At 41.0% G+C, this 17,130-nt stretch overlaps 1 protein-coding gene across 1 annotated transcript in view; it reads right to left on the bottom strand.

The window, feature by feature from the left end:
- ryr2a (ryanodine receptor 2a (cardiac)) overlaps positions 1 to 17,130 on the bottom strand; it is a 150,820-nt gene that overhangs the window by 81,060 nt on the left and 52,630 nt on the right. The window contains 21 exon segments of the mRNA XM_054601717.1: positions 334 to 508; positions 639 to 743; positions 1,060 to 1,160; positions 1,344 to 1,491; positions 3,535 to 3,694; positions 3,905 to 3,988; positions 4,222 to 4,325; positions 5,498 to 5,602; positions 6,636 to 6,840; positions 7,189 to 7,381; positions 7,920 to 7,982; positions 7,985 to 8,160; positions 8,376 to 8,509; positions 9,450 to 9,568; positions 10,459 to 10,554; positions 10,866 to 11,001; positions 11,777 to 11,935; positions 12,600 to 12,606; positions 14,082 to 14,203; positions 14,986 to 15,150; positions 15,507 to 15,663. Of these exon segments, the coding sequence (XP_054457692.1) occupies positions 334 to 508; positions 639 to 743; positions 1,060 to 1,160; positions 1,344 to 1,491; positions 3,535 to 3,694; positions 3,905 to 3,988; positions 4,222 to 4,325; positions 5,498 to 5,602; positions 6,636 to 6,840; positions 7,189 to 7,381; positions 7,920 to 7,982; positions 7,985 to 8,160; positions 8,376 to 8,509; positions 9,450 to 9,568; positions 10,459 to 10,554; positions 10,866 to 11,001; positions 11,777 to 11,935; positions 12,600 to 12,606; positions 14,082 to 14,203; positions 14,986 to 15,150; positions 15,507 to 15,663 (2,714 nt within the window).

The raw sequence follows: 17,130 nt of genomic DNA, 5'->3' as shown, positions 1-17,130 counted from the left end.
TACTCTGCCCTGGTTTCTCCTCGCAGGAAATCAAATCCATGCTCTCCCACCTGAAGGGGCATACCCCCTGTGACGTCACTGTGGCACCTCCCGGATGTGTCAAGCATAAATATAGCTTTACAAAGACAAGGTTGAAAAGTTTGTCAGCCGGTGTGAACTACTAAGCTTGAACACTAATGATAACAAGTATGCTCATTGTCCTATAACTGCCAAGAGGAGGATTCAAACTTTTCTTATATATGATGGGTATTCTTGTTGTCAGACAAGTGTACAAAGTAGAGCAGTGTTAAAGTCCTGTGTATGTTTTTATGTTGTCCATAATGCAGCACTGACCTTCACCAACTTCAAAGTCCTTGAAGGCCAGCTCAGACCCGGAGTCATCCAGCAGCACTTCTCCATTGAGTGTGAACATCATGGTGTGTTCGTTCAGATCCACCATGCAGCCCACCACGTCCCCTATCTGCCACGCACGGCCAAAGTGCTCATTACCCTGGTGCCAGCGCTGGACCTAAGAAAAAGAAAAAATAAACTTTCCAGATTCTTTCCTTATTTAAATTATTCTTGAAAAAAATGGAAATTGTTCCATAGCGTTGCCATGAAACTAAATAAATAGAATGTGTGGAGCGAAATCCAGCCACCTTAAAGCCATCAAAGACAAAGGCCTGGTCATCAGCTCCCAGCTCCTGGTCTGGGACGCACCCCGGCCTGGCCCAGCCCACTCTCATCTCTCCTGCTGTTAATACCTAAAGGGGAAGCAAGAACCAAGTAATATCCAATTTAGGAAAAAAACAAAACATAAAAACTGTGTGTAATCACTTGGCAATAGCTGACCCTGCAGTCTGTTGGAGTTTGGAGGACATTTGACAAAGTATATTGGCTGGCTGTGTGCAAATTACGATGAATCAAGATAGAAATGTGGAATAGTAACTACATTTAGTGAAATGTTTTTATGACTTCTTCATAGACTTTAATCAGAATGGGTCCCTGTGAGGGATCTTAGTTTACATCCTTATAGTTGATATCTTCAGAGCAAACATCTCTTATTATGTCTCTTCTTACCTCCAGCTCAAAGTACCACTTCCCCACATTAACACAGTAGGTTTTTTCTGCTCTGAAAATGCGGAACCTCTCAGCAGATATGTTGCTGGGGTCAGATTGAGCTGCTGGATGAGAAGAAGGGTACGTAAGCATAAAAAAACAATAACCTCTTATAATCTTATGTTTTACTTTTATACATCAAGGTAGTCACCCCCCCAAAGAAAAATGATTACACAACACATACAAATATCCCTAAAAATGACAAGTAATTGAATGAAGTGATACAGTGAAGGGTAGGTTTGTACCATGGTCCTGGTCAGGAGCTTCCAAGTTGTATCCATACCCCAGCAGAGTCCTGACGGCCTCTCTCAGACTGTCTTTGTTGGACTTCTTGGTTCTCTCATCCAGCAGAACGTAGGGGACCAGACGAGGGTTTCGGCGACTCTTCACATCCTGACAAGAGACAGAGGCCAGAAGAATAAAAAGTAATGACCAGTTGCTTCATAGGAACGTGGTGCTGGGTGGAGAAAAAGAACTGCTCGCCCCTCCCTCATTAACGTCACTAAGCTGCTAGCTTCTTTCTTATGTCCATCTGGGGGCGACTCGTCTGGTTGTATAGAAAGTCTATGAGAAAATGACTCTACTTCTCTCTTGATTTATTACCTCAGTAAACATTGTAAACATGAGTTTATGGTCTCAATCTCTAGTTTCAAGTCTCCTTCCATACAACATGATGTTCATTTAGTAAATTATGGTCCATTTAGAGTCAAATAGACCATAAAGCAGATTAAGTTTTAGGGCGGGGCTACCTTGTGATTGACAGGTTGCTACCACGGCGTTGTCCTGTCTGGGTGTTGTTTTCATCTTAGAACTTTAACCCTTTCACAGTGTGTTTTCAGTTCATGAAAGTTAATTGTAACATTTTGGATGCCTAAAAGTCTTATTCAGTGTTCCAAACTGCAGTCCACAAACCAATGGACGTCACAATGAATTCTGCCACTTCTAATATACAGTCTATCTATGGTTCTAGTCAGCCAACTGGCTGAATTGGAAAAAAGGTTCTATCTTCAGTGCTATCCACAAGCCACTCACAATATTACCAAATGGTTTTTTTGCTTCTGAAGGTAAAACAAGCAACCCAGCTACATTCTTAGTTGCCTATTTAAAGATGCAGCTTGTCTACCCACAACTGATCTGCCTTTATTCTTGTGCTACTGCTCTTTTTCCTCTTTGTTTAAAGGTTTGACTACATTCAGGATTCTTCCCCAATGAGATGGCATGTTAGTGACTGGCCCAATACAGTAGCTGTAGGTGTGGCCGTCATCAGACATTGTCTCTCAAGCTGCCGGCTTGTACTAAACTCACATTTATATCAGTGGATTTTAATCAATATTGAATGTGACAGCCACACCATCAGACAGACACCAAAACGTGTTTTTAGTTTATGAATTTCAGCACAGTAATGACATGACACATAGTCTTTTGTTTTCACACAGTACACACTTTGTAACAGTTCAAGTTGAGCGCACACATTTTTGTTTCTGTCATTAACTTTATCTTTATTTGCCTTCATTAATAATGTTCTCTTTCATGGATCAAGTCCTCCCCTGGCCAAAATATGTGGTGGCAGTCAATATAGCCTCTTATACTGCGACAAACAGGAAGTAGAAAAGGCAAACTGGGTAGGCGCTAGTTTAATTAAACTATTTTGGATCTTTCTGGTAGATTAGTTTGTAAATACTTTCTTTACCTCAATTGTATTGGGTAAATGTGAGCAGTACGTAGCCTACTGGAAGTCGATGGCGATGCGGACTGGAAGCAAGGCAGGGGCTGCAGAAGGTTGCGCTACTCAAATTCCTTAAAATCGTTAAAACAAACATCAAACTTGGTGCAAAACTAAGGCAATTTATTAGAGATATGATCTACATCTTATCTCTCTTACTGCTCTCATTGGGTTGTTGCTGTGCTAGCCAACGCGACTTTACTGCAGAGTTACCTTTACAGACAAAGTCATCAAACCACTTTTACAATCCTGAGTTATGAAAAAGCCCATATACCCATAACTCTCCCATTTTCATAGTGCTGCAGAACTTTGCGAAATAATCCATATAGCCGTTACAAAAATGAAACGTCTACAGCTGATCATATTAAAAAAGCAACATGACCGGAGAAAGGAGGAGGCTGGTGATGCAGGGGGAGAAAAAAAGAGGCTCTGACTCTGATGAAAGCACAGGCAGGTTATGCAAATGAAGACAACTATTTATCAACATGCAAACTCATAAATTAAACACCTGCTGAACACCAAAAAAAACGTGCAACCAATCATGTGCTGGTGTGACCAACTGAGCACGTAGAGGAAAAGTTGGTCGGGAGCCCTGCAATCAGACAGCTCATCCAACTTTTAAATCCATAAGGGAAATTAGAGAGATACAGGAAACATGAAAGTCATCGCTGTCCGTCTCAACACATAAGCCTGGTATTTAACAATGTGTCTACCTGTTGGATGCCATAGGTCCAGCCCTGGCGGATGCGATCTCTTGCCCAGACGTTGTGCGCATTCTCAGCCAGTTTGTCCACCATGGCTTCCTGGGTGGAGGTCAGCTTGATGTGACTCAGTTCCAGAGGGGCAGGTTTATAACCACCGGACAGCTCGTAGCTGCACAGACAGAGTTCGATCACTGAATCTAGTTCACCAGCTGCTCAACAACCTTCAAGTACTGATGTCTGAGATCCTCAGTGCTTTCCCTATCTAAATATCATCTTTGTTCTGCCCTATTAATCATCTTGTGAAATGTCCTATTGGCCCTATCATTGTATCATTACATCATATTTATCTTTTATTATACTGATGGCTGAGGTGACTTACGTTTGTGACAGTTTCATGCTCTTGACTTTCTCTACAGCATGTTCATCTGCTAAGCCAACGTGGCAACCGAGGGCCAGGAGAGTTCTGTAACACATACACACACACACGCACACACAAAATCAAACACGCAATTTAGTGTTCGGGTGTTTGATATTGACTCAACATGTTATTATCACCCATAGTTAACTGCCTAGTCCACAGAAAAAGTTGTCTGTACAGAATGATAGCGTCGTGCGTCATAGGGGCCTGATGGTGCCACAGATAAACATTCTATCTAAATTTCACATCTTATGTTGCTTTCTGCACTGATGCATTACTTCAGAGTCTCCAGAGACATCTGTAAGTTGTAGCTCCGTTCTTGTTCAGGAAGCTTGGAGAACTCCACCAGACAGGGGTGTTGCCGCTTGTTATCGTCTCGCACCTGAAACACACAGACAACATGTAGAACTTGAATTTTGCTGCCTCATGGTTGTATGCCTCCTCCACCAACAAGTCAAGTTGCTGGTTACATCCGAGTTTGTCCAAAATTTCAAGAAATTGCCTTAAGGTGTTGCTGGGATATCGCATCCACGAGAATGGGACGGACTGTCGGACAACCCGAAAACAGAATGCCTCCTACCACAGCTGTCACAAGAGCGGATTGCATAAAAAGAAAAGGTTAGAACAGTAATGGAGCCTGTTGCTAGGCGCCCTTTGGTCTCAGGACAAGGAGAACCATGGGATACCTGGACGCATGTAGCTTTAGAACTGCTGTTACATCCATGTAACTTATAACTGATAAGTTTCGCCACTGACTGTTTGGGACGTGATGTGCAGTATCAGCTCCCATCTGGGCAACAAACTGACTGGTTGAGATATGACTGCAGAGCTTGTAAAACTGATATAATGACCTCGACTTCAAAGACTAGCTGAGGTTGTAGCTCTGCCAACTAATAATTCAGAATGCTAATCAACCTCTTTGCTGTTGAGGCCTTAATTTTAAATTGTCATACAAGGTAAAGAATCCTGCTGTTGACTCAATACGGTCTGACAGTGACAGACTTTACTTTGCTTACATGCTATATGTAAAGTTTTCGGCTTAATGTTCATTTATGCATTCATGAAGAATAATACAGACATAAAAGTCTGTATTATAAGGAGGGAGACAGCTGTACTGACTATTTATTGGACAGAACACCTGTTTTACTTATTTTGGGAGGACTGTGAACAGGAAATAGATTTATACAGACCGATCTGACATGAAAATAATTCATTGACATATTCATAGTTTGAACTTGTTTTCTCTGAGCATAGGTGATGATACTTCTATGACAAATGTATTAACAGCTCATAATCAGAGGAACAAGACCTGCATTTCATTTCTCTCTTTGCATGTTTAACCTTGTATAACATTAATCTGACGGCAATCAATTCAGAGTTGTGCGGTTTTGAAGCTGACGTGCTAGGCTGTGAGGATTTTTACGTTAAAGTTACTCGGGCGCTTATTTAAACATGAGACCAACATGTAAATTGCCATCAGATTGAATATATGTAAATATGCCTAAAAAGGGCTTATAACCATTGTTTCGTACACAGTGTTTGTCTGATACTCACTGCACCGTAGGTCCAGCCCAGTTCTATCTTGTTCATCACCCACAGCTCATGGATGTTTTCTGCCAGCTTCTCCCTGATCCTCTCCAAGTGAGGCGGCAGCACAATCTGCACACACAAAGAAGAACAAACCGTTTGTTTTGGTCCACAGAAAAAGGACATGTCCTGCACATTGGCATGAAATACTTCTCTTGTCATTAGACCAGTGAGGTCTGTCACCTCTTTCACACATTACATTCCTCTGTTACCAATACAACATATAATAATATCAACTATTGATATTCTAATTTTATGATTATCATTTGTTTTTGTTTTGTTCTTTCTTTTAATTGGATGGATTTTTTTGGACCAGAATGGCATTTTGATTTATTTACTTATTTATTTTAAGACCATCATTCTCATTTATTTATTTTCATCATAACAGTTTTAATACTATTTTTATTATTATAGAATTATCTATTATTATCTTGTTCTCTCTCTCTCTCTCTCTCTCTCTCTCTCTCTCTCTCTCTCTCTCTCTCTCTCTCTCTCTCTCTCTCTCTCTCTCTCTCTCTCTCTCTCTCTCTCTCTCTCTCTCTCTCTCTCCCCTTCTTCTCTTCTCCTTAAACATACCTGTACATTTGGTCACAATTATTTATGTATGAATTTACACTTACACAACACACTTGCATACAAATACTTTCACTATTCCATCAAACAAAACAAACAAAAATCAGTACCATATTCAAATCGAAATGTCTGTTTCATACGTCTTGTGCTAATGTCTTTTTATTTCATTTAAAATTTGCCCGTCTAACTTGTCACCTCTCTGTTCTATGTCACACTGAATTAAGAAAAACTAAAAACTTAACATGAAATAAATTAATTTTGTTCACATTAAATCTGATTTTGGAAAAAAGTCATTTTGAAATCAGAACTGCTGGAATTAAACAAAAATGACCTTGAATGAGTTTGTGAGCCAGGATTATAAAACATCTCATAGTAATGAAATAATTAGAAATGTATTGAATTATTTCACCTTTTCACCGTTACATTATTAATTGTGTCTGTATTTAATCATAAGATTATTGATTTCATGATGTGTTATTTATCTAAAAACACACTCCTCTGAGCTGGTAATGACCCTGGCAGTGGGCTGTACCTGGCTGGTGTCCACAGGTGTGGGGGTGAATGCTGCCTGGCTCAAGGTGATGGTGGGTCCCAGCAGGTCTCGGGCTGCTGTCTGGTCCTGACTGGCCTCCAGCTTCAGTTTCTCCCTGGGCAACACTGCCTCGTAGCAAGGAGCGTAACCTGGTGGGGGGAGGAACTTAAACTCCCCATGACGACCCCCGAGAAGGAAACGCACCCTGCAGTGTGACAGATGACAGGAGGAGTCAGGGAGAGATTATGGTCTAAAGGGTGAATTGGAAAAATGGATGGATTTACTTTCCCAAACGTCAAAGGAAACACACAACTACCAAATCCAGTAAATTAATGCAAATTAATTAAATTAAGTGCAGTGATGCAATAAATACATTTTCTTGTTGTGTTTTGGAACTCCTTCAGAAGTCTATTTCTTTCACTCTAGTATCTATTCTCTCGCAAAATCTGAAATACTTTTTTGGAGCCTTTTACGCTTCTATTTTTATATATAGAATATATTCTCATGTTTCCTCTGACAATTGGGGAGAGACAACAACAGAATTCTGACTGACTTGACTCCCGCAGAGAAGCTGGCCACGGGGAAGAAGAGGCCGTCGGAGTTGAAGTTCTCAAACATGCCCTGGACCGGCTGCCCGTTGATCCTGAAGGAGATACTGGGCACACTGAGGTCCAGGCAGCAGCTCACCACATCCTCTGCTCTCAGAAGATGCTGGTTGGGTGAGCTAACAGTCCGTGCAATGCAGCCTGCAGGGTGAGGACAGAGTTCAATGTGAGCATCTGGAATTTAAATCTGCCAACTGAACAATCAGACTCCATATTTTGTCATCTGAGGGTATTTCATTTCATCTTTTCATCTTGTGTGACTAAATTAATATTAACATCAAAGAATATGCAGTGAAGTCTCATAGAATGTTGTGTTATTATTTGAGTAGCTTGTCATAAATGATTGCTATGCAGGGAGATGAATACGTTTTATTCAGCTGGTTATTCATATAGTATAGTATTAGCCATACCTAGTTTTATTATCTTGTCAATAAACACCCCTGTACTTTTATACTGTACTTTGTGAAGACCCACATTGATTTGATGCATTTCCAAACCCCCTTACCTTAACTAAATACCCCAACCTAAACCTAATTCTAATCTGAACCTTAAGCCAAGTTTGAACCCTCAAACAAGCCTTTGAAGAAGTGAGGACAGGCAGAAATATCCTCACTTTGTTTCAGTCCCCTCTATGTAGCAAGTACAATAATACACACACACATACGCACACACACCTCACCTGACCAGAGATGGAGTCCATCAAAGCCGTAGGAGTAGAGGTCATCCCCCACCCCGTTACCCCCCACCCCTCTCCCCCGCTGGGATATGGCGCGTAGCCACTGGTGTTGGCCCAGCCCAGCCTGAGGTGAGAAGCCTCCGCTGTGACGAACGGCAGTGCCTGATCCACGATTAGCTCGTAGTACCACTTCCTGTACTGAGCAGATCCGTCACTGACTCCCAGGAAGATGTTGGGACGCATACTTATGGGAAGAAGAAGCAGAGGAAAGGCAGTCGATGAGCCATCTGGAAGACTTTCCACTGGGTTAATATGACGACAAGTGTTCTATGTTCTCTTTTTATTTTATTTTAGTGTATTACATCTTGTGTGTGTGTGTGTGTGTGTGTGTGTGTGTGTGTGTGTGTGTGTGTGTGTGTGTGTGTGTGTGTGTGTGTGTGTGTGTGTGTGTGTGTATACCTGCTTACGTGGTTGATCAGGCGGGTCTGCAGTAACAGATCTCTTCCTGGCAGCAGGTTGTCACAGATCAGGTGCTGGTTGGAGCGCACTGCCACGCCGTGACACACACACAGTGAACACAACACGTCTAGAACCTGGATGGAAGCACACACACCAGACAATATGTCAGTGTTGTTAATATATTATTGTTACAGCATGAACACAAACATATTGACACGGACACTGAACTGCAGGATTCCCAATAAATTTGATTGGACAGGCTGTAGCTCTGCTCTTTTGCCTTGAGAAAACTTCTTGTTGTTATTTCACCCTGAATAACCCTCCAGGAATTACATCACAACGTATGGCACTCGAGGGATTTAAAGCAAAGATGGGTTAAGAAATCACTACTTTTGGCTGTCTACTTTCATCCAACATGTTGCCCTCAGCAGCCTCAGGTTCTGCCCACAGATACCTGGAGGCCTTTTCACACCACACAAACTAATCCATGTGGAATATTCGCAAATTACTTTACAAATTTACCTTAAAGGTGAGACACTACAGGGGAATCGGGTCAAAATCACCATGAAACTTCCCGTTACGTTTAGACAATTGTTTTTATGTTAAAATATGCAAATTAGGCTTTATTTAATGCTCACTTTTGGTGAATTAAGGATAAATCTACACAAGTAGGCAAAGTGGTAAAATAAACACCCAAATGTGTATTTTAGATGTTCTATTTCTACTAATCTGCAAGACGGCATGTTATGGAAGCAACATAGCCCACAATCTCTAAATAGCTTGAGTGATTGAGTGCATGAATGTTGTTGCATCGAGTGTCTCTCCATTAAAGTGTAGAAAGGAAGCTTGTACACTTGTGTGAAACTTTTGATATTTGATATAAAGACATGCAGCACATATGTCGCTATGTAGACACAGCTTTTCTTACTATTGCTACATCTGTCATCTGATGATAACATTTGTTTTATTTTAACCTAATCTACTGAGTCAATGTTCATCTCTTTGGATAATATTAATATCAATTGAATTTAACTTGATTACTTTCTGTAAAGCCCTCTGTATAAGTGCCTGTACCTTGTAGTTGCGTCCATGCTTGTCCAGCAGAGATATAATGGATTTGATGTGTCCCTCTTTGATTATGTTCAGCGCCTCAGGACTCTCCACCAGCACACAGTGAAGCACCTCTAGTATACCTGGCAATACATAATATGTATAGTAACAGTGACTACATATGAACAGAAAGCATTCAAACCAGGGGTCCTATTCACTGATCATCATGGGAAATGTTGCCTAAAGGTGGTTCCTAACTGGGCAGGATTCCTACCTTTTTGTTCTAGGAGTAATTCACATGCATTTTAATGACTCCTTTAGTCACTGGGACCTACTAACACTCAGTCAGCTGTGCGTTCATTGTGTTGGCATTTGGGAAAATCAGATAATAACAGAAGCCCCGGGAGGCAAGGTGAAGTTTATCTTGTACGTACGAGATATGCCACCAATATTATTGTTATGGTATTCTCCCCTGGTTATATTACAAATCAACTGAGGAAAAGTGGGTGTGAAACACCAGGGGGCAGGACCGACTGATTGCATCCTGAATCTTTCTGAATTAAGGTGTATTTTCGGAGAAAGTTTGCTTATGCCAGATATAGGCAATTTTATTTGGTTCAGGCTAAAAAATATAATTTCTCCAACATGGGAGGAAATATCTCTAATGATTAAATAACTCTTACGTAGAAGATACACCTTGTCCCTCAGGAATTCCACAGTTTATGGACTTTTAAAAGTAAAGGAAAACGAAAAAGTAAGAATCCAATCAGCTATCCTAAAAAATGTCCCCATCTGCGACAGTGGAAAGATACAGTTTTCACTGCTGATTACCTGGGAACATCTCCACCTTTTTCATCTGAATTATTAAAGGAATCAACTCATCCAGAAATATTTTATATTAATAGTTTTCTGCAGTCTTTAAATATTCAAAATGAGTTATTTCATCCACTGTCTTGAGAAAACAGAAATTACACTGTCTGATGTCAACATGATCCCTTAATGATGATCCGATGGCGATCAGCGATTGACCTACCAGAAGAGGCCTCCAGTCTCTCCAGTCTGCTGATCAGCCAATCCAATGAACCGGAAAACTGAGCGCAGTTCTTCCTGTTTCCTCTGATCAGAGCAGCTAGGAGGAGACAGAAGAGGAGATACATGACTTAAGAAGTGCTGCTTTTATGGGATAATGGTTACCTACAACAGGTAGACACAGCTACGCTCAATATTTCTACATCTGTGTTGATCTCTTTCGTCTGATTGCAACATTCATTTTATTTTAACCTAATCTACTAAATCAATTTTCATTTTTCGAATAATAGGAATATCGCTTGAATTTAATTTGATTACTTTCTGTAAAGCCCCTTGTAAAACTTTGATTAAGATGATAACATAGGTGGTAACCATATGATTTGTAGTGTGTGTGCATGTGTGTGTATGTACCCAGTAGTTGGTAGAGGGAGTTGAGGATGGAGCTCCAGGCCTCTCCTGCCTCCCTTCCTACTGCCTCAGCAAAATGAGCCGCACTGCTGTAGACGTGAAGACGATCAATACACTCCAGCACCAGGCTGATCATTCCCTACGGACACACACGTTGGTGGTTTCACCAGTTTATTCGGCTAGACTCCGACACATACAATCAAATGAAGTGGACAAGAGAGGTAGCAGTTGGCTTTAACTGTTTACACTGTGGAGGCCTAACTTGACATTTGCAGTCAAGTCAGTATTTCATCACATTTATCCTCCATGTTTATGTCAACTGCATGCTTTAGGATGTAACATAGCCACAGCACAATGGAACAATCATCGGACGATACTGTCATCTCATCCGTCGTGCAAATTGACTTTGAACTGGCTGTTTCTAAGATCAGACATAATCTTTTATTTTTTCAAATGTCCATAAAAGAACAAAAAAAACTAGGATAAAAAAAATGACAATACAGATTTGTGAACCAAAAGTGAAATTGCAAAGAACTTAAAATTAAACAATACGTGTAATGTATTTTGAAATTTGATGAACATGTTTAAAAATTACTGATAAAGAAAAACTGCCAATTATTTGAAATTTGCATGCGGTTATTAACATAACAGTCAAAATAATAAATACACAGTAAATAAATGTAACTTTGAGTGACCTTGTTATTTATGTATGTACATTTTCGACCTCAGTAAAGTTATTTAGCAAAATTATAAAACTGATTCTGAATAGGACATCCCACTTTATACTTATTCATGGGTATTCAGGTAAACAAGATGCAAACACACACACACACACACACACACGCACACACACACACACACACACACACACACACACACACACACACACACACACACACACACACACTGCCTACCTCTTCCTGAAAGAGGTTCTGCCGGTTCTTCAGAGCTCTCAGTCGGTTCTGCTTATCTTCGTGTTCCAGGTGATCTCCAGGTGGATGGAAGTAGCCAATCAGATCCTGCAGACTCAGACTGACCGAATCTATTGGCAGATCAAGAGTGGAGCTCTTCCCCTTTTTCCTTAGTGTGTCCAGACCCCTGGTGCATATAGAGTAGAGGACGTCAATCACGCCTGCTGTAGTGCTGTTTACTACCTGAGCTACCTTCTTTTGTGCAACCGTTATTTCTGAAGCGCGTTTTTATCCAGAATGACGATGCTTTCGCCCTGCCGGCTGGAGTTTGTTGGTTGTGACAAGCTTGTCTGTTTGAGCTGATTGTTTATGCAACCCTCCCTGCTGCTCTATATTGGTTTGATGTATGCGATGATACCCGAGTCCTAACTAATGTGGCGGGCTCAATGTTTAAGATTAAGTTACATCAATTCAAAATGGCTTGTATGTTGGCCAAAAGATGGGAGAGACTTATGTAAAAATACAGATTCCTTGTATCTATAGTGCGTTTTTCAGGGAGTGATAATCAACGATGCAGATCTTAGCTTTGTGCGTTTCTCTTATGTTCTTTCTAGAAGTCTTCCTCAGAAGGCCACGGAGACATTTTTGTCTTTTTTTGTCTGTTATTGTTTTGGAAGGCTAAGGGAATACCAGGGCACACATTGCTGTACCACGCGGCTACTTCCTAAGCAGCCAGACAGCTTGGTGAGTTTACTTTTGTGCTTTGGCAAGACTGTATGAAGTGGATAATAAGAGGACTTGGAGCCCATTGTCTGTATAACGTCACATTGCCGCTTGTTTTCGAGTTTGAATGAAGTCTCTTTGACGACACTTTACAGCAGCAGTTGTGTTCATTCCATCACACAATACGGCAGTAGTAATTGTAGACACACCTTGCAGAGACCTGCACTGTCTCTTGTTTTTTTTCTCTTGGATTGAGATCTATTTCTTGATGTATTGGTCAATATAGATGATTTAAAGGCTGTACTTTTAATAAGATTGTCCTTCACCTGTGGTGAGTTTTTCTGGATGGATGTTTTTTTCTTTTCTTTTAAACTAATTTGTCTTTTGAGAAGGGAACCTTTTCCGGCAAATATATTTTCAACAACTGCAATGGTCTTTGTTGTGTCTTTTAAGTTATAAATCAGTGGCTGGGCAATTGATATACATGCTGTACAATGTTGCAATTAACAACATTGTACAGCATGGGGGCTGAATCAAGTTGTATCGATCTGTTTGCCTGCTTAAAAAAAACATGCAGCATTATACAAACTATAATGTTGGTTCGTAGCTTATTGAGCTGTGAATCAGATTGGGCCCAGTGGTGAGGGCCGTGTCTGGTTTGATGACTGTGCAGCCTAGTGTTGGGATTTTGCTGAACTTCTGCAACTGAAATGATTTACATTTTTATGCCTTTTATGTTCATCTCTTTTTGGTTCATTGCATTAGTGTCAATTATAAATCCCTACAGGTGATCATTGCAACTGCAACAAGCTTGTTCCTAATTCTGCACCATCTTGACGGCAGCAGTATGTCTGCTGCACCCAATGAGAGCGCTCGCTGAGACTTCAAACAGGAACACAGCTGCTTGTTGCTTTGCATAAATAAGGCAAACAGTGAAGACTCCGTCCCTTGTATTAAGCGACTCTGCAGGATCCTGTCACATTTTCACTGAAGGAGCCAGTTCCAGCTCTGTCCTCAAATTAAAGGCCATTAAATCAGAATGCAGCATGCTGCTCTGCATACACTGGGTACATTACAAGGGATATCTCCTTTGTTATATAGTTCATGTGCACACAGGACGAGTGGTGAAGCTGGCCAGTTGTGTTTAAGGTGATTTCAAGAAACAAGAATCATTGTGTTCCCGTTGAATTTCTCACAGTATCTTGGATTTAGGAGGAGAGAGGGGGAGAACCCTCATGTGCAAAGCCTTCTACAGAAGAACATTACTATTTCCTGTGATAGATCCCTGCCAATCACAAACAGTGGCTTTAACTCTTTTAGATTATATAGCTGCTGCTGGTGTTTATTCCAAGCTGATACACAGTGCAGCCTCTGCCTCTGTGGGGGTCTGACTACTATCCTTTGCAATGGTATCTCTTGCCTTCTGCACTACGTGTAATGCATATCTAGGTGTGTGTGTTTGCGTGTGTGTGTGTGTGTGTGTGTGTGTGTGTGTGTGTGTGTGTGTGTGTGTGTGTGTGTGTGTGTGTGTGTGTGTGTGTGTGTGTGTGTGTGTGTGTGTGTTTGTTTGTGTGCAGATATCCACCTGATGAAGAGGTTGAACAAAAACACAGTACTGCGGATGACTCTGGCAGTGCGACTCTCCTCGTGTTGTGACCGGGACAGCGTCAGCCCGTCGTCCATGTGACCCTCATGGTGCATTATGGCCTGAAATGAGAAGTAGGGTTTTTAAAAAAACACCACCATTATTATCACACTAAATTATTTCAATTACAGCATTTACAAGAGAAAAGAAATAATTTGATTGAGTCCTGAGCTTTCTTTGGGGAATCCAAGGACTTTTCTGATTGATTTCTGCTTTATCTTTTATTTTTATGATGAGATTGGCTTTATTTTGAACACCGAATCTAATGTATTAAGTCTGTCTAAAATGCACAGTCATGCTTTGTTTCACCTTAGGCATGACTAAAGTTCTAAATCTAAGAGATGGCATTCAGACGTTTGGGCTGCTTACTTTGTTGCCGGTGTCATTTCTTTACCATCTAACCAGGTATAAAAGGTTGTCTATAAAAAGACTGAATACATTTTTACACTCCACTTGGCAGTGCCCTGCAGGGGTATGCAACAGCCTATCCCATATTTATGGTGTTGACTTTCTATTGGAACATGAAACATGTTTATTGGATAACTCCTTGTTACTGTATCGTAGCATATCGCAATTTATGGAAACGTAACCCCTGTATCATGATACGTATCGTATCGCCAGATTGTTGACAACACACAGCCCTTATTTTCCTAAAGATTCATAAATTCAAGTCTTGACCTTTTAATCTGCTGCCATTCTCACTGTCGCGTCCTATCGAAATGGACATGTTACATCAAAAGCTCATCCTTTAAATCATCTAACGACCAATACTTTAAGAAAAGAGTTACTGGTTATACAGCATTCCGAAAGTATGATTGCAGTACGGTTTACTGCAGCAAGGTACCTTTCTCTGTACTCCACCCATGCGTGCACACTTGGCATCAACAGTCTGGTATGTGAGCCAGAGGCAGGTGTCAACATGTTGGACGTAACACACAGAGTCGCCATACTTAATGTCGGGAACACCCATCCCATCCACCTCCTTCTTCACACCAGGGTCCAACTTTTCCTGAGGAGAGAGAGAGAGGAAGGAGAAAAAACTGAATACCGGTATTTATAAAGATGAAATGTTACAAAACAAAAAACAAGGCTGCTTTAAGGGAACATTTTATTATTTAAGATCCCAGTTATTTGAAACCAGAACTGTGGAAGGCCCCGCATTAGCATCTCAGGCTAGCTAAATCAGAAGCATCCTTTACATCACATAGGTTTTTATCTTCCACTATCCACTGTTGCTGTTTGGCGGCAGTACATCCACCACACATAATGAACCGTAATGTTGATATTGTAACGCCTTAAAGCTTTTAAGCAACATGATGTTTGGTTTGTACACAGACAGTGCTGCAGATGTTTTCCACTCTGTACCTTGGAGGACCTGAAGCAGAAGGCTGTGGACTTGACATCAGCTTTCTCTTTGTCCATCAGCAGCAAAGATCTGTCTTCTATCAGACTCAGATACTTCCCTGTGGTCACGTGTCTCAGTCTGAACGGCTGACCCCAGCGGATATGACTCCCGCTCCACCTGGACAAAAACACAGTCACAGACATGAATGCTAAAAGTACAAATAGACATGAAGAATCCTTGATAAAGAAACACAGAACTGTAAAAAAACAGGCAAGGCAGGATTAGAAGTGGGTCATTTTAACATTAGCATGTATACCATGTGCACTGAAAAAAGTTATTGTAAAGCTGCACTTATGGATCAAATTAATATGTATAATGTGAAAGTTGTTACCAGGTGGCAACCTCCTTGCATTCTCTCTACTGACCAGCAGGGGGCGACTCCTCTAGTTGCAAAATGAAGACAGATCGTATGGAACTCTATGAGAAAATGACTCTACTTCTCTCTTGATTTATTCCTTCAGTAAACATTGTAAACAGTTTATGGTCTCAATCTCTAGTTTCAAGTCTTCTTCAATACAGCATGATGTTCATTTAGTAAATTATGGTCCATTTAGAGTCAAATAGACCATAAAGCAGAGTATGCTTTAGGGCGGGTTTACTGTGATTGACAAGTTGCTGCTGCTACCAGATCAGTATATGGTGTCTCTACTTCACTCCTCTGCATTCCAAATATGGTAACTTCTGTTCATTGGTTGCTAAAAAACAAGATGGCGATGGCTGTAATCCAAGATGGCGACCGCAAGACTCAAGGCTTCATAACGGCAGTCCACAAACCAATGGGTGAAGTTATGATGACTAGGTCAACTTCTTATATACGGCCTATGGTTGTAATTTACAAACCCTTCAACTCTGCAGTTCCCTGGCCCTCAGCTCCTGGACTATAAACTGGGCAAACAAGCAAACTTTCACAGAGCCCCAGACCTCCAGGGGCCGTAATCTGATCAACTGCAAATTTGTAGAGTAGTAAACTCGGCCAGAGCACAATCTACACATCAACAGCAGCATGGTAATGTGTTACAGAATAGGAGTGCTGGCTGGTAAGTGATTTTTCCTGATGGGTAATTAATGGCTATAAGAATACATACATAATACACACCTCATTTACTGTATGCCACAGGCAATAATTCACCAAAGTTTGAAATTATTTATATAAATCGGGTTGAAATATAAACAGATGTAGATTAATGTTGCAGAAGCGAAATTAGAAGCCTGAAGGTTAATGTTCCTACACTCCAGCAAACAGTCCTCACCCTCCCAATCTTCCCTCCCTGCTTCTCACTGCCCTCCCCCGATTTTCTTCCAATGTCACAATTCTCCCGTATTTCTCCCGATTAATGACATATTTTACCCTTATTCCCCTTTTTGTTATCGCAATCTCTTTATGCCACGAGCCCTGCTGTTACCACCAGGACAACAATACAGCTACACAAAATGTCGTTTTCCTGATGGAAAAGAGCTGCTCACAACACAATGCGGTTGGAGCTGTGTGCACTGTGGGGTTCATTGCCCATCACAACATGCAGCGCCCAAAGTTGGGCTTTGCTCAACACAGTGAAATCCTCCAGACTTTTGAGGGCTCAAGGT

This window comes from Anoplopoma fimbria, chromosome 7 (assembly GCF_027596085.1).
Source record: "Anoplopoma fimbria isolate UVic2021 breed Golden Eagle Sablefish chromosome 7, Afim_UVic_2022, whole genome shotgun sequence".
NCBI lineage: Eukaryota > Metazoa > Chordata > Actinopteri > Perciformes > Anoplopomatidae > Anoplopoma > Anoplopoma fimbria.
This window is presented reverse-complemented; position numbering and strand designations above follow the sequence as displayed.